This window comes from Gasterosteus aculeatus, chromosome 1 (assembly GCF_964276395.1).
Source record: "Gasterosteus aculeatus chromosome 1, fGasAcu3.hap1.1, whole genome shotgun sequence".
NCBI lineage: Eukaryota > Metazoa > Chordata > Actinopteri > Perciformes > Gasterosteidae > Gasterosteus > Gasterosteus aculeatus.
In genome coordinates this window covers 13223622-13250409 of record NC_135688.1, presented here as the reverse complement: position 1 = coordinate 13250409, position 26788 = coordinate 13223622, and the positions used below count along the sequence as shown (strand labels likewise).

Here is a 26788-nt window from a genome sequence, read left to right as displayed (position 1 = left end):
GTGTGCATATATATATATATATATATATATATATATATATATATATATATATATATATATATATATATATATATATATATATATATATATATATATATAATGTGTGTATATATCATTTGACGTATCTGTGGTTTACTCAATGTAAACAACATAAACATGAGGCTGCACCTCAATTGCCCACAAAAGTAAAAATGTCTCCATCGCATTGATGCATCAGTATTATAACTTTAATAGTGTAATATTTATGTCAGTCGCACTCTGCACAGTAACAGTCAGTGCTTTTGATACATTTTGCCAGTCATACTTTTGTTCTCTCACTGAAGTAAGATTTTTTAATGCATTCTTTCACCAGCGGTTATCTCTCTCGAACGGGAATGTCAGTAACTACACGTTATAGAGAGGGAAATAATACTTTAAAGCATTACATATCACAAAAATTGAAAGATCGTGAACAAAATTGGAAGCCCGCTTGGGGTTATTCGGCACAAATTCAGCCAAACAACTTCTCTAGTTCTGGTATTTGTCAGATCACAGGTCAAGTATAAGCGCTGCGTTTGCAAAGGCAGGAGCAGTTCTGTCGGCCCGCGGGCCGGAACAACTGACTAACATAAGGAAAAACGTTACATTTCATATTTCTTGTTAGATATAAAAGAAAAGATTTCTATTGTCCCTAAACTGGCGCCGAGGAGGAGCAGGTCCTCTTGCCACAACACAAGATCCAATCACATGCAATGTGTGGTCTTCTAACATAATGAACAAAGCGCGAGTGTTGTGTGGTGCTTGGTGTGTCTCTAAATCTCATCCAAAAATATGTGTACGATTATGCGTTATTAAAGTCCTGCAGTCTGAGTGTAGAGATCGGGTCATAGTAAATAAAAGACATTTTGAGGAAAGAGGTTTTTAAAAAAAAGGCAAAGAGTAATGTGGGGATTTCTTCTGTCACTGAACATCCCGTCTAGTTACTGGTGAAAATCACTATTAACACGGATCATCTGGCTGCCTGCTCGTAGTGAGGGGTTTCTAAAGGTGCCCACCTGATGAGCTCAGTTATCCGACCGTTGGACGGCAAGAAGACCCCGCTTCAGGCCCACTTCCCCCAAACTACAACAGGTTTCATATGAGCAGCATTATAGCGCCACACATGGCCCTTCATTCCTGTTTGTGAGTCACAGCCCAGAATGGCTTCAGCCACTGATGGTATCACAGAGACAGGCGGAGTCTGTTGCTGCCAAGTAAGGTGGTTGTTGTTTAAGGCTGCATAAAGGGAACAGCATCGCTCTGCACAAAGGCAAATATAGTATCTACCTCACCTCTCAGCCTCACAAATGAACTAGTTAGATTTTGTTTACGTATGTATCTTATGAGGCAAGCTTTTTTACCAATTTCCAGAATATTAACGCTTCAAATCGTATCACGAAACAAAGCAAAGACCGCAGTCGCACAAAAGGGAAAAATGGAGCAAATATACCTTTTAGAGATCCCTGATTGTTTATAAAAAGGTAATACTTTTCAAAAAGGATTTATGCAAATTTCTCACCAACACTACATTTTTAAGAGATCATATGTGAACACATCATGATCATTTCAGAAACCTATTCCACCGTTGCCCAATACTCATTTTGAAAAGAGCCTGAACGCATCATAAAGTAACGAAACAGAACGCTCGTTCTCTTCCTGTCAAGTAGACACAGGTTTGACAGTGGTCCGCTACACCACAGATAGATAAACTAATATTACAACGGTATCAGTCCAGGAAGTAGATTTTCTAAAATGTCAAACTATTCCTTTAGGTTGCGTTAATGCAGAAATGTAATTTTACTTTAAATAATACTTTGAGATCTGAGATACAGCCAACCCATTTTTCTGTTGCTATGAGTTAAAGGAAAACCTAAAACTCTTATGTCTGTAGCCTAATTATAAATATTACGCTAAAGCTAGCTTTGCATAAAAGTAGGAAATAGCTAGCCGGCTCTCTCGAAAGACCAAATCTGCAAACACATCTAAAGCGCCATTCAGTAGGCGATATTGTTGGTTTGACTTGTGCGATCACAGAAGGTAAAACAGGTTTTTACAAGAAGATTTTTTTTTTTTTTATTTACCTTTGGACAGAACCATGCTAGCTGTTTCCACATGTTGATGTTCTTTATGCTGAACGAAGCTCACTGGCTGAAGCTTCATCATTTTCTACACCGACGCGAGTCATGGCCTCGGCTTTCTCATCCAACTTCTGTCAACAACGCAACTAAGCAGGTTTCTGACAAATATCAATGCATTCCTTCACGCGATAACCTTATGATACTAAAAATACAAAGTAAAAGCAGCCAATTCTCACACGGTCTAAGAGATGAAGAATTTATCCCAGAATTTTGGCTTCAAGTAAAGCTCTGTTGCATTGTACTTTTATCCTCGAGAAGCTACATTTCTGACATTCCAACATTTCTGAACAAGCCTGGACCTTCTCCTACCCAAAAGCATCTTTTTTTTTTCCTTTGGCATTCAGACACAACAAATGGACCGTTCATCAACATGAATGGGGTCAGTTTGTAAAAAGACAAAATGTGTAAACACGCACCCGAAATACAAACACAAGGTACGTCCGTAAACCTTCCCCACTCAATCACAGGGAAACTTTTTGGAGTTGTTGTTGTGCGTCTCGTTGGGCCTCACAGAGCTCCTACTCCTGGGGAAGAAGTCGGCGCGCAGCAGGCGGAAGAAATAAGTCAGGATCATGATATTCATGGCTATCATGGCGGCGAGGAAGTATAAACCACGGTCCAGCCAGGTGTAGTTGTTGATGATGTACCAGGTGAGGTAGAACTGGGTGCCCAGACGAAACGACAAGTAGGTGGAGATGTTGACGAGTTTGTTGATGCGGAACAAGGAGGAGGACTGAGCGCTCGCCAGCTTCAGCAACAGCCTCAGGTGCAGAGTGACACTGTTGACCTCCACAAAGAGAGCGATCACGGCGCCGGCTACATACAGCTGAGTGTAGAGGGCGTACAGGAAGCACGAGATCACCTGTGGTGGACACACACACACACACACACACACACACACACAGTTGATTTTTTTTTCTTCTTTTTTACAGCTAATCTTCTGTGTTTGATAATGCCATTGTTTGTCTATGCATTTCCTTCATTTCATTGTTTGCAATGGTGTTCATATAACCTCCTAAAGCCCCAGTGTCAAAATGCTTGACCCACACATGAATTCTAGGGATGAAGCCAAAGTTTCTCAAATATGGAGTTTGAGAGAATCCATTTATGTGATAAAAGACACAATATACAGTACGTGATCTCCTCAGGCTTGTTTTGTTTTGACCCTTAAGGTTACTTAAGAGGGATAATTGAAGGAAGGTGGATGGTTTGAAAATAGAAACGGAACGAAAAAGACACTACGTGATGCAGAGAAGGCGCAGAAACGACACTTCTGCTAGCTGAATTGGTAAATAATATTCTAAATAATAATTCAGCTAAACAAATTAGAAAATAAATAAGTAAAATTGAAAACAAGAAGGCATATGGTCTTACCAGCACATGATGGATTAAGAATTCCCACGATTGTCTTGCGTGTCCTGTCAGGATAATGTCAGCCGCATCATGCACAAAGTATCCTGAGGAGGAAGAGACACGGTGAGGAAGCGGACTAATGAGGTTGAGAATAAAATCTACAATTAACCGTTCATGCCTCTCTTTGGCATTATTATCAGAAGATGCCGCATGCACAATTCACAACATAGCCATGGTTATCAAACAGTGTGGCCTTGTTTAGCTGGAGATACTCAAGTGACTCATATTCTACCAAGAGTTATTCTGTTCGCCAACTGACACGGCAACAAACACACAATCAGCCTCTATATTAAACAACAAGACCTCTAGTATCTGGTGCGGCTGGCCTCAGTGGAGTTGATAGTTGTTTGCTGTTGTTAGTGCAGATCTCCACAGATTTACGTCTTCATAGCAACACGTGGGATATAACCACGTGCACCTCAAACACACCGCGAGTCCTCGGTGGATTATCTTTCGTGTCCCCGGTAATTAAGAGTTATGCGAGAGGGGGAAGATCTTTTAGTCGTCTCAATATAAAGCAGCAACTTCAAGGTGGCTCTTTTATGGCCCCAAGATGAATGCAAAGCTTAATTCAAGGATGCGAGACTCAATAAGCACCTTTTCTCCGTGTCGCTCTTGTGCATTAAACCATTTCTGCAACAAGTCGTAGTACAAATTGTTAGTTATACAATATTTATCTTTGAGTTTTGGCAGTGGAAAGTTATATCATCATCAGCACTTTTTATCAACTCTTTGACTTTTTATAGTCAAAATATTTTTTTGAATAATCAATAATATAATTAGCTTATGCATAAATGATGAAAACAATGCTTTGCTGGAGCGCTTTATGAAATAGTACAACTCATCTGCAGACGGAACATTCAAAATGAAGTTCCCAAACATATTGTTAATCTTGCATTTTCATTTAGCTTCCAAATCCTAACCGCAGTTGTTGAACTGGTTACCCTGAAGAGACTTCTGCCACGATGCATTCACTGACCTGTAGAGACGCAGACGAGCAGGTAGGACAGAGGGGTGTGGTATGAGTGAATGTTGTTCAACGTCTCGGGCCAAACAAGCACACTGCAGAGGGACACAGGTTATAGAAAGTTGGGTCTCTGTTCACATCAGTCAGACAGACAGACTCACTGCTGCAGAGCAAAGACGGACTAAGCAGAGACGTCCGGTGCTTGTTTTAACCCCCGGGGAATAACAGACCCTCCTTTCAGCGGTTTGAAGAAAAAGTGCTCTTCACGTTTTATTGTTTGATTTGACAACTATTTGGATCACGCCTCTATTGGTGTGTGTGCATGATTTCATAACGTCTCTGTCTGATCTTGCAGTGTTCTTAGTCACTTTGCAATGCTGTTGGCAAATGGTGACACACCTGAAAAAAAGAAAAAGGTTCCTCTGTGTTCCCTCCCTGTATAAACACGCCGCGACAGAGTTAGTGTGATAATAAATGAGACGGGTTTCCTTGAGAGTACAAAAACATTATTGTCTCTCAATCATTGCTTATTTACTTATAAACACAAACATATCAATAAATTGTCTGAGATTTTAATGAAATCTGATCTTCCCAAACAGTCTCCACCCCAAAAACTAGTTTCCCATGATGCTTGAGCTAGCAGGTTTTTCTAGTTAATATATCAGGAAACTGTCTCATGAGGAACACTGCGTAAAGGGTGTGTGTGTGTGTGTGTGTTTGGGGCTGAAAATATTGTATTTTTTTGCAAATCTTGAAGTCTAATTACCAAGTGCAAGCAAATAGCAATAAGAGCGTTATGCGGTTCGTAGTGTACAGTGATATTTCTCTCCCCACTTAAAAATGCCATTCTCTCCCCCGTCCCCCGTCCCCCGTCCCTCCCGCCCTGTCTCGCCATGCCATTCTTCTCCTGGCTGCCACAGACTGTCACAGCCCCACACAAACACACAACTCCACAAAAAGCACACAGGGCAGGCTGTGAATAGACAATGGTGTGCCAGTGTGCGGAGGGATTGATGGATGCGTGGATAGACAGATGTTCAAATGGAAACTTACCAGGTCAGGGCCCACGATCCAGTCAGCAGGGAGTGCACCATGGAGACCGAGAGGTTCTTCCACTTCCAGGATTTCCAGTCATCCTGCTTCACCACTTTGGGCACAGGCAACCTTTGCAGAAGCCGGTGGATCACCTTGAAAATCAGAGACACCACCAGCACTGACTTGCCCGGGTGGCTCTTCAACACAGGAACCAGGGAGTCCATCCTGTCCTCCCTCTGCCTTTGGACGCCTTCTCTTACTCTCTGTAGCGTCCTCAACGTTCTCCTGTCGCCTGCACCGGGTTGTCCACGGTCCTGTAGCGGTCTCCTGCGCTTGATGGGGGACAGATTTAGCACGGTATGAGACGGCAGTGTTCTCCGGTTCAAGGGAGAGGCCGCTGCAGGCGGGTGTGGGGGGGCGAAGATCTTCCGTTTTCTAATAAAGTTTTGACCAAGTCTTCCTACCTCGGAGCTGCGTGTCTGATTTATGCAACAGTCCCTTTTTTCTCCGAGCGTTTAAAGTTCTGCGAGTCGGTGGAGAATCTGCAAACTGCTCAGTCCAACGAAATGGTGTTTGCGTTCACGCGGCGCGTTCGTCTTTGGTGCGATGCCGCTCTTCGCCCGCCCGGTGCGCGCACAGCGAGGAGTGGGCGTGGTGGGGGTGGGCGTGGTCGGGGAAGGGGGCGGGGCGGTGTTGCTGCACCCTTTAAACGACAGAAACAAGGAGGGACAGAAACTGTGATCACGTTGCACAAGTTGTCACACAGCATGGCTGCCGAAAGGAGATTTTAGGTAAGGTAAGGTCTGGAAGACTTGATGTACACGCGCGTGGATTGTCGCAGTCAATGTTTCTTTTCTTACTGGCATAAAGGGTCACAAATGAAATAATATATCAGCATATCCATTTTTGGTACAATACATTATAGTAAGGTATCTTGCCCATAAGCACAAAAATAGAAATGTCTCAGAATGTTATATAATTATATTCACTTTATATTATTGTAACAGTGAAGTAGAGAGCACAGTTTATAACCTCTGATGTTTAGTGTTGCAGAAGTGCGTAGGTGAATAAAATGTAAATACTCAAATATGTAAATCTGTACTTGAGTAAACACACTCACAATATGAATAAGGAGAGAAAGAATAAGGGTCTCAATTGATTTTTCCCCCTTCCTCTTGTTAATTTGCTCTGTTGAAGTTGGTAAGTAAAGACTAACCCTCCCAAGGGCCCATCTGGTCTGAAGCAACTATAGCTACATATTTCACAAACATGGTATACATTCCCATGTTTATGCTTGTGATAACTACACGTTCCCCTTAAACCCAGTTGTTCTGTTAATGTAGCAGACACTAAAGATGACTTTCTGATCTTTTTTGTTTGATGAGCAAATGTCTTTTAGGTGATAGTAGGCTACAATCAACGTTAGATTATAAATTCTTTCTTAAATTGGAATAATACGTTGATAAGTTTCTTTTCATTTTTCAATCGTTTTGCTTCATAATAATCACGTCTTACTCACTTGACCACATGCACTGCATAAAATAAAGGAAGCGCATAAAGATACGTACTTTAATACATAAACGATTATGAAATTCTAGATTACATTTCTCTTAAACCCTTGAACCTTATCGTAAATTAGCCTCAACAGTAAGTACTGTAAACACATACAATTGAGAACACAAACACATATTTTTGGAGCATTGCTAAATCTGGTTTGTGGGCCGTAACTCTTTCCATAAGCAACCATCCCATTCCCCATAGTTCGCCCCTCTGGAGCGCAGTGAGGTAAAAGGAAGTGAGATAGTAAGTGTAATGAATCAGGACCAGTAAAGACCCTCTGCACACTAACACCTGCTCCAAGGATGCTTCTGCAAAATATAAACCCACTAGCTTATTCTGAAACTGATGTGTAACTTTAATGTCATCTGTATTCTTTTTTTTGTGAATAATTATATTTCTTATTTAATGTCTATTTCCTTCTTATTCATTATTTATGCATTGCGGTGGAAGATCTGCCTGCTGTGTGAGTCTTTCAATGGAAATAAAAAATATCCGAAAGCAGAAGTTGTCTTCAAGAGTATTTCTTTGCTGCACAGAAGGGTACAATCCTCATACAGAATGTAAACAGCGAGGGAGACAAAAAGAAAAGCACACATTATTTATTCCCCCTAAGACGCGAATAGAAACAGCCGTCCCTCTCATCCGCGGCTTATAATACTGAGATTCAGAAAATAGTCACTGCCATATTCAAAAGGTTGAACCCGTTGAGGAACACACCCCCAGCTGGTATATGCTCCATCATATGGAGACGCGCTACGGGAAGATCCGAGTGTGTCTTCAACCGCTCATTTAGATTCAGAGTAAACAGGTTCCTGCTCCATGGTCCTGGATCCTTGCCTGCTGGCTGTGCTGCTCAGATTCCAACACTGTGGCCCTACAAGCTCATTCCCTCAGGCAGACGCTTCGGAGTCCCCCAGTGCAGACTCCACCCGCTACAGCTTTAAGAAGTCCTTTGTCCCCCTGTCCATTGAAGCCATAAATGGCAAGCAAGCCAAAGCCTAATCCCTCCCAACACTGATTTCTATCTACACACTGAAGTGAAAGTTTATTCTCCTGTCATGTTATTTTTTGTATTTCTTAACAGCGGGCCTGTAGGTTTCCAAGACAAATTCCCTTCGTTACAATAACACATCTATCGGATCTACATCTGTTAGTGGTGATGTTTGCAGCGTGTGTATTACGGTCAAACTGCTCACTGACGACCACGGTCAGATTCTCGTGGAGGCGCTGGAAACGGGAGCAGCTGCCCAACATATACAAATCCCCTACAAAACCCCCCCTGCTGTGCAACATTTGCTCTCAAGAAACGTGCCATCGAACACAGCTTCTCAGGAGAGGACATCAAAGAGGCTGTACTGAGGTATTCTTATGTTGTCTGATGTCTGGGGGGCGAGGCCAAAGCCCCTGGAGATAAACTGGAGGACACACTGGCGAGCTGGATCTTGCCAGTGTGGAAGAATTGAAACAGTGGGCGAGCAACCAGCTGCTGATTATCACCCACCTGAGATTAGATTAGGTAGAGCTGGGTTGTGGATAACTCACATCCCTCACATTCCATTCACATATGCCTATGAACTGGCTCTTAAACTCCTTTGGCATGGTTCCTCAGACACACCATCCTATAAGCAGCGTCCCATCGAGTAACCAGAATCCACCCTCTGCAGTGTATATATCAGGTGCTCCCAAGGCAATGGTATGCCATACAATTTATTGCACCTCACACTACCAGAGCCACGAATGTGGGATAACAAGAGGGACTGGGATGACCCGTCACCTCCTCAGCTTCAGGCCTAGCAGGAGCGGAAGATCGAGCTCCCAGCTCTGCAGAGCGACACCCTAACTAGGTGTCACAGTCGGGAATGGACACTGGGAACAGCCAGTCCGCAACCTCGCAGAGCTGCCATTTGGCTGGATGGCCAACCATTGTCGCACTGGCAGGAGCAAAGCTGGCTAAATTGTTGGCCCCCACAGGATAATATTATTCAGCGACAACCCCCACGCTCCTTCCGGTTCAAAGAGTTCAACCCGTGTCTCAGAAATCCAGGAACCTAATGGCAGAAAGTCATGGCAAATCCCTGCGGGTGGCATCATCCGTGGTAAGCACCTTCAAGATCGGTGAGCAGTTGTTGGTTCCGAGGCCGTGCCTAACATTACAGCATTATGCATGCCCTGCTATGTTTACATGAAGAAACTTTAGGTCGAAGGTGCATTCGTTGAATGTATTGCAATGTTGAAATAGTGAGGAACTGTCCAGATAGGTTTCAGCTTCCAGATGGAAGCGCAGAGGGATGTCACACGGACAACGTGGGAGGAGCTACGTTTGAATGTGTAGCCAATAACATGCGGCTGCAACACAAAGGACACACCCCACGAGATTCAAAAAGACGACTACACAGAGGGCCATGCTTTGAGGTCGGAGTTGACTGTGGGGAAATAGATAGCTGGTTGTTAGCCACGGCCCAGATCCCACAGGCGGCTGTTTACACTCTGCTCCCCACCGACAAATACAACGAGGCAACTCTTAACGAGCGCGGCAGGATAGTTTCCCCTTTGACTGTAGGCAGACTGAGGGAAATCCCTCTCAGGCAGCAGTCGCCTCGTATCTGTCACCCCAGAGTTTGACATTTCATCCGCGCTGGAATGATGAGCCACACTACTGTCGCTCCACACAATCACCCTCGATCCAAAGCGCAGAAGCAGCTCTTCATCCAGCGCTATAATGACCAGCTTCACCATCTCGGAAGAGAGCGGGTGACAAATTACTTACTTACTACCTGTTAGAGTGGTATGCTCCACATCTCCCCTTAGAGTGGTATGATCTATCTCCCCAGTATAATTCACAAAAGCCACAAGATTTTTTCTGGGTTTGAGACAGAACGCCAATAATCCTAAAACAGGTGATGAGAGAAGGTAATAAGAAAGAAGGTTTGATGGAACTACCTGAGTGTTTGGGATTTGATCAGTCACTATAGTTGTGGTTTTCAGAGATACCGCCTCGTTCTTTTAGTTTTGTTGGTTTGGGGCGGAGGACTTGTTTGGTTAGTAATCATTTTAGCAATACATTTTGTAATACAATACTTCTGGATATCACTATACAATTATTTTAGCTAAAATATAGGAAATATAAAAGCATCGACCACCTTTGCGAGCTGCCACATTAATGATGCTCACATAGAATGCATCACTATTTGTAACATCATGTACACTATTCTAGAATGAGTACTTTTACATTAAATTATATTTTGATTGACCTTTACTTGTAACAGTATTTTTACACTGCAGTACAGGAGTACAGTGTAAAAGCTATAGTGATAATCGGAGATGACCCTTACATCACAAAACAGGATACAGAAAGGTTAACCTGCAACACACAAAAAACATCACTAGATGGAAGCAAAAGCTCATGTGAAGAACAAACAATTCATTCAGACTGAAGCTGCTTTTCAGCACAGTGACTCCCAGTTTTTCATCAAACCCCTCAGGAGCATTTCTCCCCAAAAGCCTTTGGGATAACCCGCCACGCTAGTGATGATGAGATCATTCACGGATGAACTAGAAAATTCCCTGTTATTATTCCTTTGATAAACCCTTTCCAAAATAGTGTGAAGTGTGAAACATGAAACACGCAGCATATAATTAATCTACATCCATCTGTTGAGTTCAGGCTTCTCTGTAACAAGACACATTGCAATTAGTGAGATAAATGGAACTTAATACCATTTATTGTGTTTCCTGGTCACTTCAGCATTGCAATTTTGTGAGCTCATAAATTTATACAAAAAGCTCACGGAATCAAGTTTCAAAAGAAACAGCGTCGGATTTCTGCCAGAAGGTGTTATTACACCTAAACCACAGCAAACAGCAAAATATTCAGAAGGAGTCCCTATATCATTTGATTTGTTTGAGGCAGGGGCCTTTGTGCCTGGCTCAGCACAATATTGATCTTGGGGTTATTTTTCTTTCTCCTGAGAGCTGTTGCAAACGGGCTGTGCAAGAGGCCGTTCAAGTCTGCAAGAGAGAAAATCTATGGGTTAATGGATTGCCAGCAACCGCATCGTAAATAGCCAAACAAAAGCATGTTTATCTTGTTCAATGGGAGATTCGTTTCTGTTCTCAAGCTTTATTTTAATTTATAAAATTATTTTTTTTGTAACTAATTTACATTGATTAAATACATCCAAGTGCTGTGTTCCGAACTCCAAATGTCCAATGCTTAAACTGCTATAGGTGCTACAGTGAGAACTGTAATCATCTAATATAGACTGCTGTACAGAAGAACACACACAAACATACTTATAGAGATGACATGTCTGAGAAATATGCTTATGAGTCAACGATGCGAGAAAGTGAGGTGCAAGCATCAATGCAAGGAAACATTCTAACCCACAACTTCCTGTCAAATCTTTGAAATCTTTAAAGATTAAAAGTTCACGCCTGAGGGTTAGACGCAGTTTCACTGTCCTACACAGTGCATTCCTGGTCACTGAGTGTTTTGAGAAGAATGTCACAGAGCACGGCAGCTAAGAGGCCAAATATGCCACTGAGCTGGTCTTAAAAGGAGTGCCGCTCTAACTGCAACGCTCCTGTAGGTGCTCCTTTGTTGAGACATTATATCCCTGAGAAAGAGCAAACTATTGTTTGTGAAACCACCTACTCGCTTATCTCACCTCCACCGAACTTAACTTCATTTGGAAAACTGCAAATTGCAGAGGAAAGGTTAAATTACATGAAGATAACTGTTTGTGGTGATATATCATAATTCCTGATTGATGATAATAGAGGAGGTACTTTGGTATACAACAGAGCAGGCTTTGTCACAGCACAAAGCATTTATTATCCCCATGGCAGAGGGGAAACAGTCCTCATGCAGCCCGCTTCCTGCTTATCTCAGACATGGGGAAGGCACTATATAATCACTGGCCGTCTGGATGTCAGACTGTAGTATCTGAAGTCCATGCTCTAGTTGTTTCCTGTTACAAATGTTAGACAACACTGTGCTCAATACATTTTCTGGCTTTTCCGTTTCTAATAAAAAGCACTTTGTAACCTAAAATACTGAGACACCTTGCAGAGAGGAAATTATATGGGTTGGATGAGATCATTTCTTTATCGTGACAACAAAGTATAGTAGGGCAGACACCAAAAAAAAGTGGAAATTGTAAAACCAAGCATTACATAATAAAGCCAGTGTACTTGCCTTTATTCACTCTTCACCGTGGCAGCATGTCCTGAGATGATGACCTATAGTGTATTTGTAGTTATGTCTATACTGTATTTATGTGATCTAATAAATATACCATATTCTTATCATACATTAAGCAGTTTCTCTGTATATAAGTGTTTACTATTTCCGTGACCAGCACTGTGCTAATAAAAAATAATTGAGCCCGTGGATTACTCGTGGTTACATAATTAAGTCATAAAATGTGGTCTGAAATTCATAGCAATTGACCAGCTTCATCTACCTGACAAATTAAAGCATTAACATGTCCGGTGTATTAATTGAACTGTTTCATTGAACAGTCAAAGTTATATTGGAGAAAGAAAGTTACCTTTGGTGTCTTCTTATCCTTTTAGTGACATTTCACGAATGACTTCAGTGAAGGGCTCTCTTCAGTTCATGTTACTGAATCTATATATATGTAGAAACATATCCCCCCCTTCTCGTTCATCCTATTCATTAAACGTATCCTCTAAATAAAACACTGTGTCACTCTGTGTCTAAAATATATGCCACCAACAGTAGACTACTCTACCTTCCATCATAATTATTTTTCCAGCTGGACATGTATTATGAAGTTTTCTTCTCACTCTTTTTTGTCCCTCGTCGCTTCCCATACGAGTGGTGAAGGGTTGCCTGGAGACGGCGGAAACGTTAGGAAGCCGCGATGGAGAAGTATGAGAAAATCAAAGTTGTCGGAAGAGGAGCTTTTGGGTAAATTATAGACTTCAGCTACACTTTGTATAACGTTAGCTGGTTTGTGCTACACACATTATGTGGGTGAAAATACGCCGTTACCAGCCGTAAAGTAACACATCTAAAACTCCCCCAAATGGGAAAACGGGATCCATCAAATGTTGTCCGTTCTCAGAAGAAAGACAACACGTCTACCCGTTACAAGTTAACGTTGAGTATGAAAAAAAGAACTTTTTTTTAGTATATCTAAGCTTGCTGTGTGTATGCAATGCCACAGCATCTCTGTGTTGGTTATTAGCTAGTTGAACTTGGTATTTATTTCAGCATTTAACGCTAACCAACGTTAGCAGCATTCTTTTACATTTTAGCTAACGTTAGGCTACATCACATCCGTTTGAATGGCTAGTGGCTCTACTTCACATTTGAAGTATAAAGTTGTTATTTAAGGATACGTTCTTGGAAGAGTTACATTAAACAATATACTGTTTCTAGTATTATTAATTACTACTAATATTGTATGATGTTCTCTATTCTCCTTTGTTAGACGACATGCAACATCTCAAAGTAATTTTACCCATGAAGAAAAAAAATCAAAATCTATACTCTTGAAAATAAGGTGTTCATCCGTCCTACATGTGTTGTTAATGTTTTTAAAACTCATTTCCTGACATTATTGTTTATGAAACATAATATTTATTATTCACACAGTTGTATTAATTTTCCTCTCCTGTCAGAATCGTCCACCTGTGCCGCAGGCGCAGTGACGGGGCCTTTGTCATCCTGAAGGAGATCCCAGTGGAGCAGATGTCACGAGATGAACGTCTGGCAGCTCAGAACGAGTGTCAGGTCCTGAAACTGCTCAACCATCCAAATATTATCGAGTACTATGAGAACTTCCTGGAAGACAAGGCCCTCATGATAGCTATGGAGTATGCACCAGGTAAGCTTGCTGTAATATGATATTGCATGACCACCTTTTGTTCATTGTCCAACGGTTCCCTTTTCCCCAGGTATAGTACCGTAGGGCTCCATACCGTTTATTGTTCCCATGTCACCATTTAGTATCAGTCTGCCCGGCAGTGTTTTGAGGTGATCAGATATCTTTACAGTTAATCTAGCTAGTATTCAGCCTGATGAGGCGCCTTCGGCTGTCCTTGTGTTCAGGTTAAACACAGAAACCTTGCAGTGGTGGACCCTAAATGTCCGGATGACCTTTCTAAATAACATTTTCCCATACTTGATGATAATAGAAATGTGAAAAACAAAGGTCTCTCAATTGTTCTTTTTTATAATGTTTTCTGTGGGATTGTTTGGTTTTGATATGTAATTTCTCATTATCATTCCATTTTCATATCATTGCTCTCCTGGTATTGTAGTAGTTTGGTGTAGGTAAATCATCAATTTGTCATGTCATCCTTTACATTGTTACAGTTGACTGTGATTTATGTGCACACAATGCTTATTTTATCGATCCTACTTCCCTCTTTTTGTCGACAATAATATTTGGAACAGCTGCTGTCTTCTCAAAAGCTATTGAATCAATTTCTTATTAGCTTTGATTTTAGCTTCTCACTGCTTTTCAATCCATCCAGTAACTTGATTCATTTCTAAGTGACTGTGGTTTTAAAGAACAGAACGCCTTCTTTCTGTTGATTTCTGGTTTTCCTGCTCTTTTTCCTCATGCAGGTGGAACCTTGGCTGATTACATACAGAAGCGCTGTAACTCTCTGCTGGACGAGGACACGATCCTTCACTTCTTTGTACAGATCTTACTTGCTCTGTATCATGTACACAACAAACTTATCTTGCACAGAGACCTTAAGACACAGAATATTCTTCTTGACAAGCACCAGATGATCGTCAAAATTGGTGACTTTGGCATCTCCAAAATCCTTGTCAGCAAGAGCAAAGCTTACACGGTGTGTTTAATTGCCTTCGCTTTGGAACTGTGATTACTTCTGCAACATACATGTTAACATATGTTGAATCATATCATGTGCTAGCACAAATGAATTCCTCCTTCTTTTCCCTCTGCAGGTGGTGGGTACCCCTTGTTACATCTCCCCAGAGCTGTGTGAGGGAAAGCCGTATAACCAGAAGAGTGACATCTGGGCTTTGGGCTGTGTGCTCTATGAGCTAGCGAGTCTTAAGAGAGCCTTCGAGGCTGCTGTAAGGAAAACCTTTTCTTTACAAAAATCTGTAGTTTACTTGGATGGGGTGATTTCTGAAAATAGTACCATTGCCTATACCAAAATTGGGTACTAATGTGAAAGTCGTGCTCGTTTGCCGGGGATAATATGTTTGTTAATTTCACTCTACACTGTTTAATTTTGCTTTCAGAATCTACCTGCGCTTGTTCTTAAGATCATGAGCGGAACTTTTGCTCCGATTTCAGACCGGTACAGCCCAGAACTTCGACAGCTCATCCTCAACATGCTCAATCTGGATCCATCCAAACGGCCTCAACTCAATGAGATTATGGCTCTTCCCATATGCATCAGACCCCTGCTTAATCTCTACACGGATATAGGCAATGTCAAAATGCGGAGGTACTGCCTTAAAGCATGCAAATGGAAAGACAATTTTCATGCAAATAATTTGAGATTAGGATCACATACAACCTTTTTGTGTGAGTTCTTTCTGTTTCTATATTCTAGGATTGAGAAGCCGCTGTCAACTGTGCAAACTGGTCCTCAAGGTAGAGGGGGGAGAGTTCCTTCAAACAGATCCAGAGGTCAGACTCATTACATTTTGAGTTGACAACACATCTAGCTGTACTTTTAACTGCAAATTTGATCGATTTTTCTTGGTATTAAACAGATGGATCAGTCGGTTTAGGATCGGGGAAGGTGCATAGCCTACCACTGTCAGCGGTGTACACTTGGGGAAGTGGGATCTCGGCGCCTCTCCGCCTGCCGATGCTCAACACTGAGGTGCTTCAAGTGTCTCTGGGCCGCACTCAGAAGATGGGAGTGACTAAGTCTGGTCGTCTGATTTCATGGGAGGTCTGTGTTAAACATTACATGTTTTTTGCTTTGATCATTTCTCAAAGTCTTGCAATACAAGGAAAAAATTATTGTTCCTGATCCACTAGCAAGGAAAAAGCTGTGTCAAATAGTTTTTTGTTATTATCACAGATAACTTCCCAAATACAGTTTGGGCACCTCAGAGATCTTCCTCATGACCTACACCACCACATTAAAAGGGAAAATAGAGTGTTGAAGTGGCAGAAATAGCACAGCCTACATCAGTAGTTGCCTTAGTGCAAACAGCCACAACTAATTTGCTGAAATGTTTTGGGAATTTATTGCATTTTCTGAGTAAAATACAGCTGGCTTGGGAATATAGATACTCAATAATAGAATACTTGATGGAAGGCATTGAACATCACACAACGATAGATCCCAGTTACATTCTCACGGTTTGGTCTTGTTAGCACTAACCTTGATTTATTGTCACAGGCTCCATCAGTGGGATCTGGTGAGGCCAGTCTGCCTGGTGTGGTGGAGCAGATTCAGCCTCAGTTCATTTCACGTTTCCTTGAGGGTCAGTCTGGAGTCACCATCAAGTCTGTGTCCTGTGGCGATCTTTTCACCACCTGCATGACAGGTATGTGGGCTCTACTGCCTTTTAGAACTATCAGCGACATCACGCCAATGTCAATACAGCAGGAGGATTTTTTTAATCCAATGTGTTTAATTTCAATTTGCAGACAGAGGCATTATCATGACGTTTGGAAGTGGGAGCAATGGCTGTTTAGGACACGGTAACTTTAATGATGTCACACAGGTAAGTGTGCACCATTCAACGGAAACAATACTCACATTAAATGTACACTCAGTTGCGAGTTTATTACAGTAGATACACCTGAATAAAACCAATGCAGTTTGCTTCAACATACATGCAATCATTTTTATTTGACCTCAAAATGATCATGAAGTTTATTTGTCTAACTTTCCATAATTATCATGGAGGTAGGATTTATTGCAGCACTGTTTTATTATAGTATTTCTTTTAGCTTTGTGTAAATGGTAAGCTGGCTACTTGAAGTATATTTTTGATTCTCATATAGTCTCATAAGAATGTATTTTGACATTTTAACCTTTAAAGAAAACGGGTCATCCAGAATGCTACATCCCTTGACATCTGTAGCTTCAACGTTACAATCATGATTTTCATTTTTTTCCTCAGCCCAAGATAGTCGAGGCACTCCTCGGCTACGAGCTGGTTCAGCTGTCATGTGGTGCTTCCCATGTGCTTGCTGTGACCAATGAAAAAGAAGTATTTGCATGGGGAAGAGGAGACAATGGTAGTAATTTAACCCGGTTGTTTTTAAATGTGTCTTAGCATCCATCTCTTGGTGTTCATTTTGTATGTTGTAGAATCATGACTCATCAAACTGCTTGGCTGCTGTGTCTTTGTTCTCATTTCTATTCATCTGTCTGGAAGGTCGCCTCGGGCTAGGCACCCAAGACACTCACAACTCCCCACAGCAGGTGTGTTTACCTGGGGAATTTGAGGCCCAGAGGGTGGTGTGTGGAGTCGACTGCTCCATGATTATCAGCACCCAGTACAGTATTTTGGCAAGTGGAAGCAACAGGTAATTATGATGAACAGATGAGGACATATTTTAAATGTGTGATATTTTAAAAGTAAAACTCATTGTACATTAAAGGAGTGGTGAATGAGGATATACTAAGGGCAGTTCTCTCTATTCCCCTTCCTGTTGTAAGTACCTGCATTTTGTTGTTTTGCTGCGATTAGGTTCAACAAGCTTGGGCTGGATAAGATAGCAGCAGGAGATGAACCAAGTCCATCCAATCAGGTGGAAGAAGTCCATTCCTACTCTCCTGTCCAATCGGCCCCACTCAACAGTGAGAAGATTGTTCACATTGACATTGGCACATCACATTCTGTCGCTGTAACAGGTAAAATAATCCAATTTCCAGATTTTAAGTGATGCATCTCAGAGTGATTGCCTTCATAATGATGTGAAATAAGTGTGAGAATTGAGTGAAACGCCATCTGAAAAGATCCCTACCAGGGCCAAAGTACATTTCTGATCTGCTAATACCTTATGTACAAACCCTCGGGTCGTCTGGGACCGGTCTTCATTCTGGTCCCAGAGTCAGAACCAAACATGGAGAAGCAGCGTTGAGTTTTTCTGCTCCACATATCTGGAACTCCCAGAAAGCTGCCAGTCTGCTGACTGTCTCAGCTCCTTTAAATCCAGATTAAAGTCTTTTCTGTTTTCTGCTGCCTTTAATTGAACGTTTTTGCACTATGGAATTTTGGTACTTTTAAGCTACACTGCAAATTCTATTCTATTTTTAGTTTTTTAACATTATTTTTAAAAATCTTTTGAATAACCGTTTTTCTTTTATATTTTAATCAATGTTGTTAACTGTAAATCTCCTTCATTTCTTGCTCATTGCTTTTGCTCCTTTAATGGCTTTATGTGAAGCACCTGTTGCCTTGTTGTTGAAATGTGCCTTGCCTTGCCTTATCAACACGTTCTACAGTAAACTAAGCCTAACTTATATTTGAAAAAAGTTTCAAAGTCTTAACACATCTGTTGATTTTTAAATATTGAACACATTTACCGTCACTACACAGAGAGAGGTCAGTGTTTCACCTTAGGCAGCAACCAGCACGGTCAGATGGGCTGTAGTTCCCGTCGTAGCAGCCGTGTTCCCTACCCGGTGCCCGGCCTGCAGAGCATCTCCATGGCTGCCTGTGGAGACGCTTTCTCCTTAGCTATTGGATCTGGTGAGTAGAGCTTACTATATCCAATATTTGGGCCGGCTTGGTTTTAAAGGCCCTTCACACCTCCATAGGTTGAAGGCTTACGTGGATTTGAGATCTCCAGAATTTTTCAACTAATAATCTATAGAGGTGTCATTTGTCCCTGCGTACCAGGAGCTGGAATGTTAGCTCTGCAAAAGTTTTCTCTCATAGTGCCGGCGAAAAATCCAGGGAGACAGGAAAATTGTTTTCTCGTCCGTGCACGAAGATGCTAGTGCATGCTGTTCTGCAGCTAACTAGAGACTACAACGTTTCCAACAAGCACTTGTATACAAAACAATTTAAACTCTTTATTTTTCATCATAGTTAATCCGCCACTTCCTGAAGAGATATGCATGAGTAGTAGCTGCAGAAGTTGAGATAACATTGCTTGGATATCTGTGGTTTAGCTACTTTGGAGGAAAAATGGGGGATTTTAATGAGGGTCAACCAGTTTCACACAGATCAACCATGGGACCACACGACAAAAGGGTGTGTTGAATAACTGTTGTTATTCTTTCAAGTCTCTAAAGGTTTATTTTAGAGACTTGAGAGAACTGGAATGAACTGAAAGTTTTAATGGTTACATGTAACATATACTATGGTTTGGAAAAATGGTAAGCAGAACAATGCAGGGCTTCAGCCAATAGGCCTAACATACAAAACCATTGGTCTGGTTCTTTGAACACAGAGGTGAACAGATGTAGAAGTGTGTGTGCTCTGTCTGTTTTGGTGGTTAAATGGTGAAATGTCCCATTGTGGCAGCGACTGGCTCCCCGTGGAGAAAGCCAGCAGTGGCAGCACCGCCTGTAGGTTTTTCTTTGTTGAGCGAAGTCTTTGTGCATCCTTCAGTTGGAGCCATTGTGCTGCTGCTGCAGGAGAGACCGAGCTGTCAGCTAGCGGTTTCTGTGAGAGACAGTGACCGACTTCTTGTCCTCCTGCTCTCCACAGATGGGGACGTGTACACCTGGGGAAAGGGGGCCCGAGGACGCCTCGGCAGGAAAGAAGAGGATTCTGGGATACCTAAGGCGGTGCAGCTCGACGAGAGTCACCCATTCACTGTGACATCGGTGGCTTGTTGTCATGGCAACACTTTGCTGGCAGTGAAACGTAATATTTTGCTTATTAGCCTTTGTTAACAAACACTGAGATGTCGGGATGGTGGTGAAATGCAACCGAGAGAGCGCTAATCCCCAGATGAAAGACAGGCTGAACTTGAGACAAGCTTCTCTTGATAGCGTCGACAGATCTGCATGTTTGTGAAGAATTGATTCATTCTGGACTCATTTGTAAGTTTGAAGGCACACAGGCTGGTGACATGACTACAGAACATTGTCCTCTGTTAACATTAACAAACTGGTTCTTTCCAGCTACACTTGATCAGAACTCTTCCGTCTGCAGGCCAAATGTAAGAATTTAGTTTAACTTTGCATTGTGGCTCTTGATTGTGGCTCAAGCGATTATGACGTTGCAAAACCATCTTAGTGAGAGGAACAAAAAACAGCAATCTGTCCCTCTTTGTCCTGACGGTGACTGTGCAAAGCCACAGATTGACATGAAAACTGAAAAATAGTGAAGGTGGGAATCGAGAAGATTAAACTACATCAAAATGGATGTTAAGTAACAAAGATGTTGGTAATCCGCGCTACAGTCTGCACGGCTGCTGTGTAAATGTTTTGTTGACCTCGATTATGTGTAGAGGACATGGAGCCAGGAAACTGATAAGAATGACAGCAGGTATTACAGGATCCTGGTTTGTTTGTAGACCTAAAGACGTACTGTATTGTGAATGAAGTGAGAGTCACGTCTTTGTTACAACAACTCAAAAGAAACCTTGAACTGTTTGATTCCCCGACTGAGTGCCCTTCCTAGTTTAAGGCTCATTAACAAACAAACCAAATCAAGGTCGGTGGTGGAGTTGGTTTCACTCGAAAACCTGAGTAACTGGGGAGGAAGCTGTTACTTATTGATCGTAGAGCATGACAAGGTTGTATCGATATTTAATAAACTGTCGGCCACTATCGCCCTCGTTAATGGATAATTGATTTATCGTTGTACACTAATCTAAAAAACATGACGTGATGTTTGGACGTTAAGGGCTTAAACTAACACATGTTTCCATTACTGATTACTTATTTGAATTTGTTCTCAATTTTTTCTCAATTAATGAATGTATTGTCTAACTGGACGAGTGAAATATTATAATTTTGATTATTTTTAGAGCCAGCATCTTTAAAACTCTTTGTTCTAACCCACCATCAGTCCTAAGGGTATTTAGTTATATGATGATGAGTCACAGTTCCTCCTCCTTTTTAACACTATTGCTGAAAAATGAGGGAAACGGCCGTTTAATTTCAGCTCTTATTGACGTTTTATCTCTTGTTTCAGCTTTGCTCGAAGAACCTGTCCCCAGATGATGCTGTCCTTAGAGCGAACCCTCGCCCCCTCATCGGCCGTCTGGAGGCCCAGCGGTGGCATGAGGTGAAACTTCCTCTGGATAGAACTCTTCCCAGAGGCCCATCTGTGCTGAAGTTGAAAGATTTCCTTTCACGCTGCAGCTGTGCCCTCGAATTTTTACTTGCTCTTCCTCTCCCTGTCTAGTTTTTTTTTATTCCAAAAAGAAATGTTTGTTTCATTCGGCGGTTTGACAGAAAAGATTAAAACCTGTGTGGTTCAGCAGGTGTAACTCTCATCCGCTCGGTTGAAAGAATGTTGCAACAGTGTTACTGAAGATGGGTTACAGGAAGTCATTAGGCAGCGCTCACGTGGCGAGCTATTGTCCTTACTGCAGAGAGTAACTATGATAAAGGCCACTAAAAGTGGAACTGGTTCTGAGCTCTCTTAAGCCACTGGTGAATGAGGTGACACAATGCAGAGAAAGCAACAGAAGCAAAGGCACTTGAATGTCATTAGTCGAGTGACCCTAACACAATAATCTCGAGCGCCTCATCAGCTCTCACATTGGGCTTTATTGGATTAGTCCTTAACTCGGCAGCAGCGTTCACAACAGATAACGATGTGTTTTCAACTGATCAACGTCTTCGAGTCTTAATGGATGTGTCCGGAAAAACCCTGAATAGTTTACGTATGAATCTTCTCTTTTCTTTGTCTTTGCCACAGACATGTATGTCATTTGGCCCATTGTATTATTAGCACAAAGTAGTGTAAAAAATAGTAAAATAAGATAAGATATAACTTTTTTTTATCCTGAGGGAACTGTTTGTACAGCAGTTACAGTGCGTTGTAAGAAAGAGTGCAACAATAAATGAAGAAAAGAATGAAAAGATCAATAAACAGACACAGAATCCCAAGTATAGGCAATGAAAAAATATGTAATGATCGTAAGCTTCTACTATACTTGGAGAACTATTTTTGGGGCATAAATGTCACACTCGACACTGAGGTCTCTCACAAAAACGTAAACAGAAAACAACGTGCACTATACAATAAATGTGTGATTTTATAAACATATTTCAAATGACATTGTGTAAACTGTTTTCATAATATGAAACTATGGTGTAAGTCAATGAATAAAAGTACTTAAATATTTACATTCAAATATAGAGGTAAAATGACAGACTGTACAGAAATATTTGAAGGTTTTTCTTTATTGTTATTTTTACATTTCCTAATGATAAAGTTTTTATTGTCCCCTCAAAAATAAAAATAAAATGAAACATTCATTGTCCCAGATGTCCGTTGGTTTCTGGGTTAGGGTATGTTTCTCATGGCTGCCACCTGGAAAAAAAGAGTTAGATATTTATCGCGACTGCACATGTTGACTTAAACAAAATCATCATTAGAATGAATAACTTGACCTAAGGTATAATGTTGGTTCTCTAAATTAGTCTTTTATTTCCTCAGCTGACATTATATTGTAGTTAAACAGTGTTCTCTAGCTATATTCATCAAGTTTCTGATTGAGGTCCAATATTTGTGCAAATATAATTCGTTTTTTTTTGGGACATTATTCCTTATTTATTTATTTCCTGAGGAAATGGATCCTCGACCTTGTTGTCTTGTATGATGACGTAATGATGATGTAATTCAGTGGCAATACAGCAGGTGAAAAAAAATGTCTCAATATGTTGATGTGCTCTTTATTTCTATGGTGGTAAAAACACTTCCAGTTGTGTTGTGTAACAAAATGTGTCAGGTTGTGTTATAGTGTGTAAAGGCAACAGCCCAGTAACATTACAAAGAGATACGTGACATTGTTCTTTGTGTGTCTGCTCCACCACTAGAGGGCGTCTGTCACCTCTGACTGCACTGTTGTCTTCTGCATTAGATCCATGCAAAGGACATGTATTGTTTGATTAAGACACCAACAACAAATCCTTCCTTCCTCTGACTTCCTTCTGATAAAGACCTATTTATTATTCCTTAAGCAAAAGGCCTCAGTGTGTTTCCACTAAACACACACACACACGCATAAGACCAACGCATAAGCTAATGCACACTGAAACAAAACAAACCCACTTCTCTTTCATTAGCAGCCACACAAAAGCCCCCCAATTTAAGCCCCGCGAGGACAGAGGAGAGGAGAGGAAACGGTGCGAACGGCATTTTTCAGCTTCTTGACTCCTCCTGCGCGGAGGAGGAGGCGGGACTCGGTGCACGTAAAACAGACGGAGGGGTTATGCGCTGTGCACACTCTGTCAGTGCTGCATCCACCCAAGGAGGAGGAGGTGGAGGAGGAGGAGGAGACGACGAGGGCCACGCATTAACCCCGAGCAGTAAACGTGCAGTGAGGACCAATCTGTGCTCACCTCGCCACCGGTTGTTTTTTTCCCTCCCCCCCCCCCCACCCCCCCGTTGGACGCTGCATTGTCGCTCTTTCTTGTTGCCACCGGGCGCCTGGAGGGGGAAACGCGATCCGGAGAGGACGCGCGTCTCTGCGGAGCCCGATCGCGGTCGGTTGGCGGAAAAAGGGACGTGATATGAACCCCTCATCGGCTTAGGCGGCAGTGCAGCTAAAATAGCACTGTTTTTCAGTGAGGAGGGGGGCAGCAGGAGGAGGAGGAGGTGTGTGTGTGTGGGGGGGTAGCGGGCAGTTTCACGGAGGATCAGAGAGGACATTTGTATCCATTAACCTGCAGCCCGAAGGCCGAAGAAAGAAAACAAAAAACAACAACAAGAAAAATACCCCCCCTTTCCCTCCTGGAACCTGTAGCGATGCCCGGGTTTGATTACAAGTTCCTGGAGAAGCCAAAGAGACGGTTCCAGTGTCCGCTCTGCAGCAAGGCGATGCGGGAGCCCGTCCAGGTGTCCACCTGTGGACATCGCTTCTGTGACACCTGTCTGCAGGAGTTTCTGAGGTAAGCCGGCGACACCCGAGACACCGGAGCAGCGGCCTCGTCCAGTTTCGGTCGAGCGGCGGTAAATAAAGGACGTGTAGGTGTGTCCTCCTCGCTCCCTTTTCACCTTTTCCGTCTTCCTCAGGCATTGTTTTGTATTTCCACGGCGCCGCACGACGAGCGGCTCCTAAACGGGGGGCCTGGTGGACCTTCGTGTCTCGTGTGTGTTGTATCTGTTGTGCTTTTGTCGGACAGGTGGAGGATTTTGTGGTTGTTGTGCTGACGGGGAGATGCTTTTGTTGTTGCTGCATCATCCTTGGGTTAAAAACAAGCTGCTATTTTGTGTCAATCTTTATGACTTCCTGTTAATATATTTCATGTTGTGGTGTCCGGCCAAGGGGCCCCTCCCTCCCCGTCCTGGCTGGGTTTTTGCCCTCAGGGTGGCTGATGATGAGGGTGTGTGTGAGTGTGTGTGTGTGTGTGTGTGTGTGAGTCTGCCTATAGTCCAGGATTAGACAGATTCCTTCATTGGTGTCGGCCAGGGGGCCACTGAGGGACCTTTCACTCAGAGGTCAGCAGTCTGATAGCCCCCCTCACCCCTCACCCCCCCTCTCCTCCCTCCTTTCATCCTCATCAGCTCAACATTGAAGTCTGTGTTAAGACTTGTAGAAAGAAAGTCTTTGTTTCAACCTGAGGTGGACCGAAAACAGTCACAAACTAGCATGAAGGCAACCGGATAACAACCACAACGTCCAACATTTAACTGCAAATGATGAAGTTGCATCATGGACGTCTTACAGCATGAATCCTTTGTGTTGAACTCGTAACAAGGTGACTTTTAGTCTTTTGGAGTTTGAAGAAAGACAAATCAAATGTTATCTCCTTAGTCTACAAGGCAAAGATCTTCACAGTTGTTTACTCCGCTGATTTATTTTTGGGCTATTGATTTTTATTTTCGTTATTGATTATCCTGTCGATTATTTTCATGATGAATCTATATGTTTTTGGTCCAGATCCAATAGCAAAGCTAATTGTCTCAGCTCTTGTAAAAAGCCTTTGTGTTCCATGAAATATTATGCTGTACATATGATCAAAATTATAATGGTGCTTAGTGTAGAGCTGCAACAATAAGTCAGTAAATCAATAAGTAAATGGTCAGCTTAAAGGAGAAATAGCTTTTATACGATTGTAAACTGATCATTTGTGGGTTTAGGACTGTTGTTTGGACAAAGGCCATTGAAGACATCAACGTAGGATCTGGGACATTTAGTAGACTAAAAGATGAATTAAAAAATCATTTTTATTATGAAAGTTGTTTTGGTTTTCAATTTTAGTTCAGATGTTCATCGAAATTTCATCCGAATCTTTTGTTCCTTGGTTGACAGCACACCAAAAAAAATGTTGAATGAATACGAATATTCTTTATTTACAAAAATGCCCCCATTCTGATCTAGATGATATAGAAGAGCACCTCCCTTGCCTGAATCAGGGCTTCAGTGATGCATTTGGAAATATAAAGAGAGGGAGACAAAACAGAAACCAACAAAGGAGTTTCCTTTTTTTTTGTTGTGAAAAGATAAAGCACTCACATAGACTTCCAATATTGTTAAAGTCAGTGGCGAAGTTTTTAAAAGTGCTGTGTTCAAGTGAGTAACTCTGGTCAGCACTAGTTTTAGTAACAACATAACCAACAATATGTCAGGAAAGAGGAATTTTCCATTTCATTGGGAAATATCCACTTTTTAAGGCCGTTGTGTCAGAATAACCAGTCTGCTGGTGGAAAGGAGAGCGGTGGAGACGTGAACCTCTGCGTCATGCTCCTCTCGCTCACTAGACAGCAGAAAAATTTGCGTCAGGCTGAAAAGCAGAAACGCGGTGAACAAAGACAGCAAGGGAGGAACAGTGTTTGCTGCTGATCCATAAGTTCGGCCCGGCGCTTTGTCTGCCTCCTCCTGCCCGCCTCCGTCTTTGTCCTCCCAGTTTACGCTCTTTTCATCTCCGCTCAGACTGACTGATTGTAGCAAAAGTTTCCCGACTTGTGCAAGTTTTCGTTGAGTAACTCTTTGGTCGGGAAGTCAGTGCAGATGTGAATCTCAGATGTGACTCTTATCTCTCTACATGAAGATCTAACAGCTGGTGTTACATCTGGGAGATCTGTTCACCTCCAGACAAATCTGCACCAAGCTAAAATATAGACCTTTATAAAGCAGTTATAACTCGTAGCTTTAGCGCTGCTCTCAAGAAAGTCCTGGCTGACCACACTTTGTTTAACAGTTCCTCACACAACAACTGGAAAGTTGCCTTCTTTCGTGGTTCATCACTATAAATTCTTTTAAATCTTGCAACAGTCTAAAAACGTCCTTTCTTTGACTCGTGACTGTTCAATTCAAACCCTGTTTATAATGTTTTTGTCCTTCAAGCTTGATGAATAAAACCATTTATACATGTGTTATTACCAAATGGAAACGATAAACCAGTCAGGGAGATCTCTCGCAACTCTTCAACTCAAAGGTTATTCCTATAAAGCCTCAAACATCTATAAAGCATTAGTAAATGAGTAATTAACCATGAATAAACCTATGAGTGACAACTTACAGACTTTACAAAAGTGGTGCCCAATAAATATTCTATGACATTATCTTCAATCAGATTGTGCGTC

General features: G+C 42.0%; 3 protein-coding genes across 4 annotated transcripts in view; 2 read left to right on the top strand and 1 right to left on the bottom strand.

The window, feature by feature from the left end:
* Positions 1–211: 211 nt before the first annotated feature.
* Positions 212–6274, bottom strand: tlcd1 (TLC domain containing 1). 2 transcript variants are annotated; one of them, XM_040188801.2, is made up of 5 exons: positions 6036–6274; positions 5590–5903; positions 4549–4631; positions 3531–3613; positions 212–3018 (listed from the first exon to the last, which is right to left on the bottom strand). In XM_040188801.2, exons 2-5 carry the CDS (start codon positions 5793–5795, stop codon positions 2614–2616), a joined length of 777 nt encoding a protein of 258 aa, XP_040044735.1. In that variant the 5' UTR covers positions 5796–5903; positions 6036–6274; the 3' UTR covers positions 212–2613. The 2 variants fall into 2 exon arrangements, with proteins under 2 accessions (XP_040044735.1, XP_040044746.1); XM_040188812.2 differs by having other exon boundaries at positions 5590–5898; positions 6036–6204.
* Positions 6275–12960: 6686 nt separating this feature from the next.
* Positions 12961–22911, top strand: nek8 (NIMA-related kinase 8). The gene is made up of 15 exons (XM_040180105.2): positions 12961–13066; positions 13783–13988; positions 14735–14967; positions 15086–15217; positions 15389–15597; positions 15706–15782; positions 15869–16053; positions 16510–16657; positions 16761–16837; positions 17240–17357; positions 17498–17648; positions 17813–17976; positions 18665–18817; positions 19784–19942; positions 21221–22911. Exons 1-15 carry the CDS (start codon positions 13020–13022, stop codon positions 21247–21249), a joined length of 2088 nt encoding a protein of 695 aa, XP_040036039.2. The 5' UTR covers positions 12961–13019; the 3' UTR covers positions 21250–22911.
* A 542-nt stretch (positions 22912–23453) lies between these two features.
* Positions 23454–26788, top strand: part of traf4a (tnf receptor-associated factor 4a) — a 28912-nt gene continuing 25577 nt past the window's right edge. Inside the window, exon 1 of the mRNA XM_040180138.2 lies at positions 23454–24150. Coding sequence (XP_040036072.1) covers positions 24008–24150 — 143 coding nt within the window. The 5' untranslated portion in view covers positions 23454–24007. The remainder of the gene's footprint in view (positions 24151–26788) is intronic.

What these genes read in the sequence shown, in the direction of transcription:
- tlcd1 (XM_040188801.2), bottom strand. Translation starts at nt 5,795, where the DNA reads ATGGACTCCCTGGTTCCTGTGTTGAAGAGCCACCCGGGCAAGTCAGTG. An exon ending in GGATCGTGGGCCCTGACCTG is followed by an intron (nt 4,632 to 5,589) that starts GTAAGTTTCCAT and finishes GTCCCTCTGCAG; the next exon opens with TGTGCTTGTTTGGCCCGAGA. An exon ending in GCTCGTCTGCGTCTCTACAG is followed by an intron (nt 3,614 to 4,548) that starts GTCAGTGAATGC and finishes CTTCCTCCTCAG; the next exon opens with GATACTTTGTGCATGATGCG.
- nek8 (XM_040180105.2), top strand. Translation starts at nt 13,020, where the DNA reads ATGGAGAAGTATGAGAAAATCAAAGTTGTCGGAAGAGGAGCTTTTGG. An exon ending in TCCTTCAAACAGATCCAGAG is followed by an intron (nt 15,783 to 15,868) that starts GTCAGACTCATT and finishes GGTATTAAACAG; the next exon opens with ATGGATCAGTCGGTTTAGGA. An exon ending in ATGGGGAAGAGGAGACAATG is followed by an intron (nt 17,358 to 17,497) that starts GTAGTAATTTAA and finishes TCTGTCTGGAAG; the next exon opens with GTCGCCTCGGGCTAGGCACC.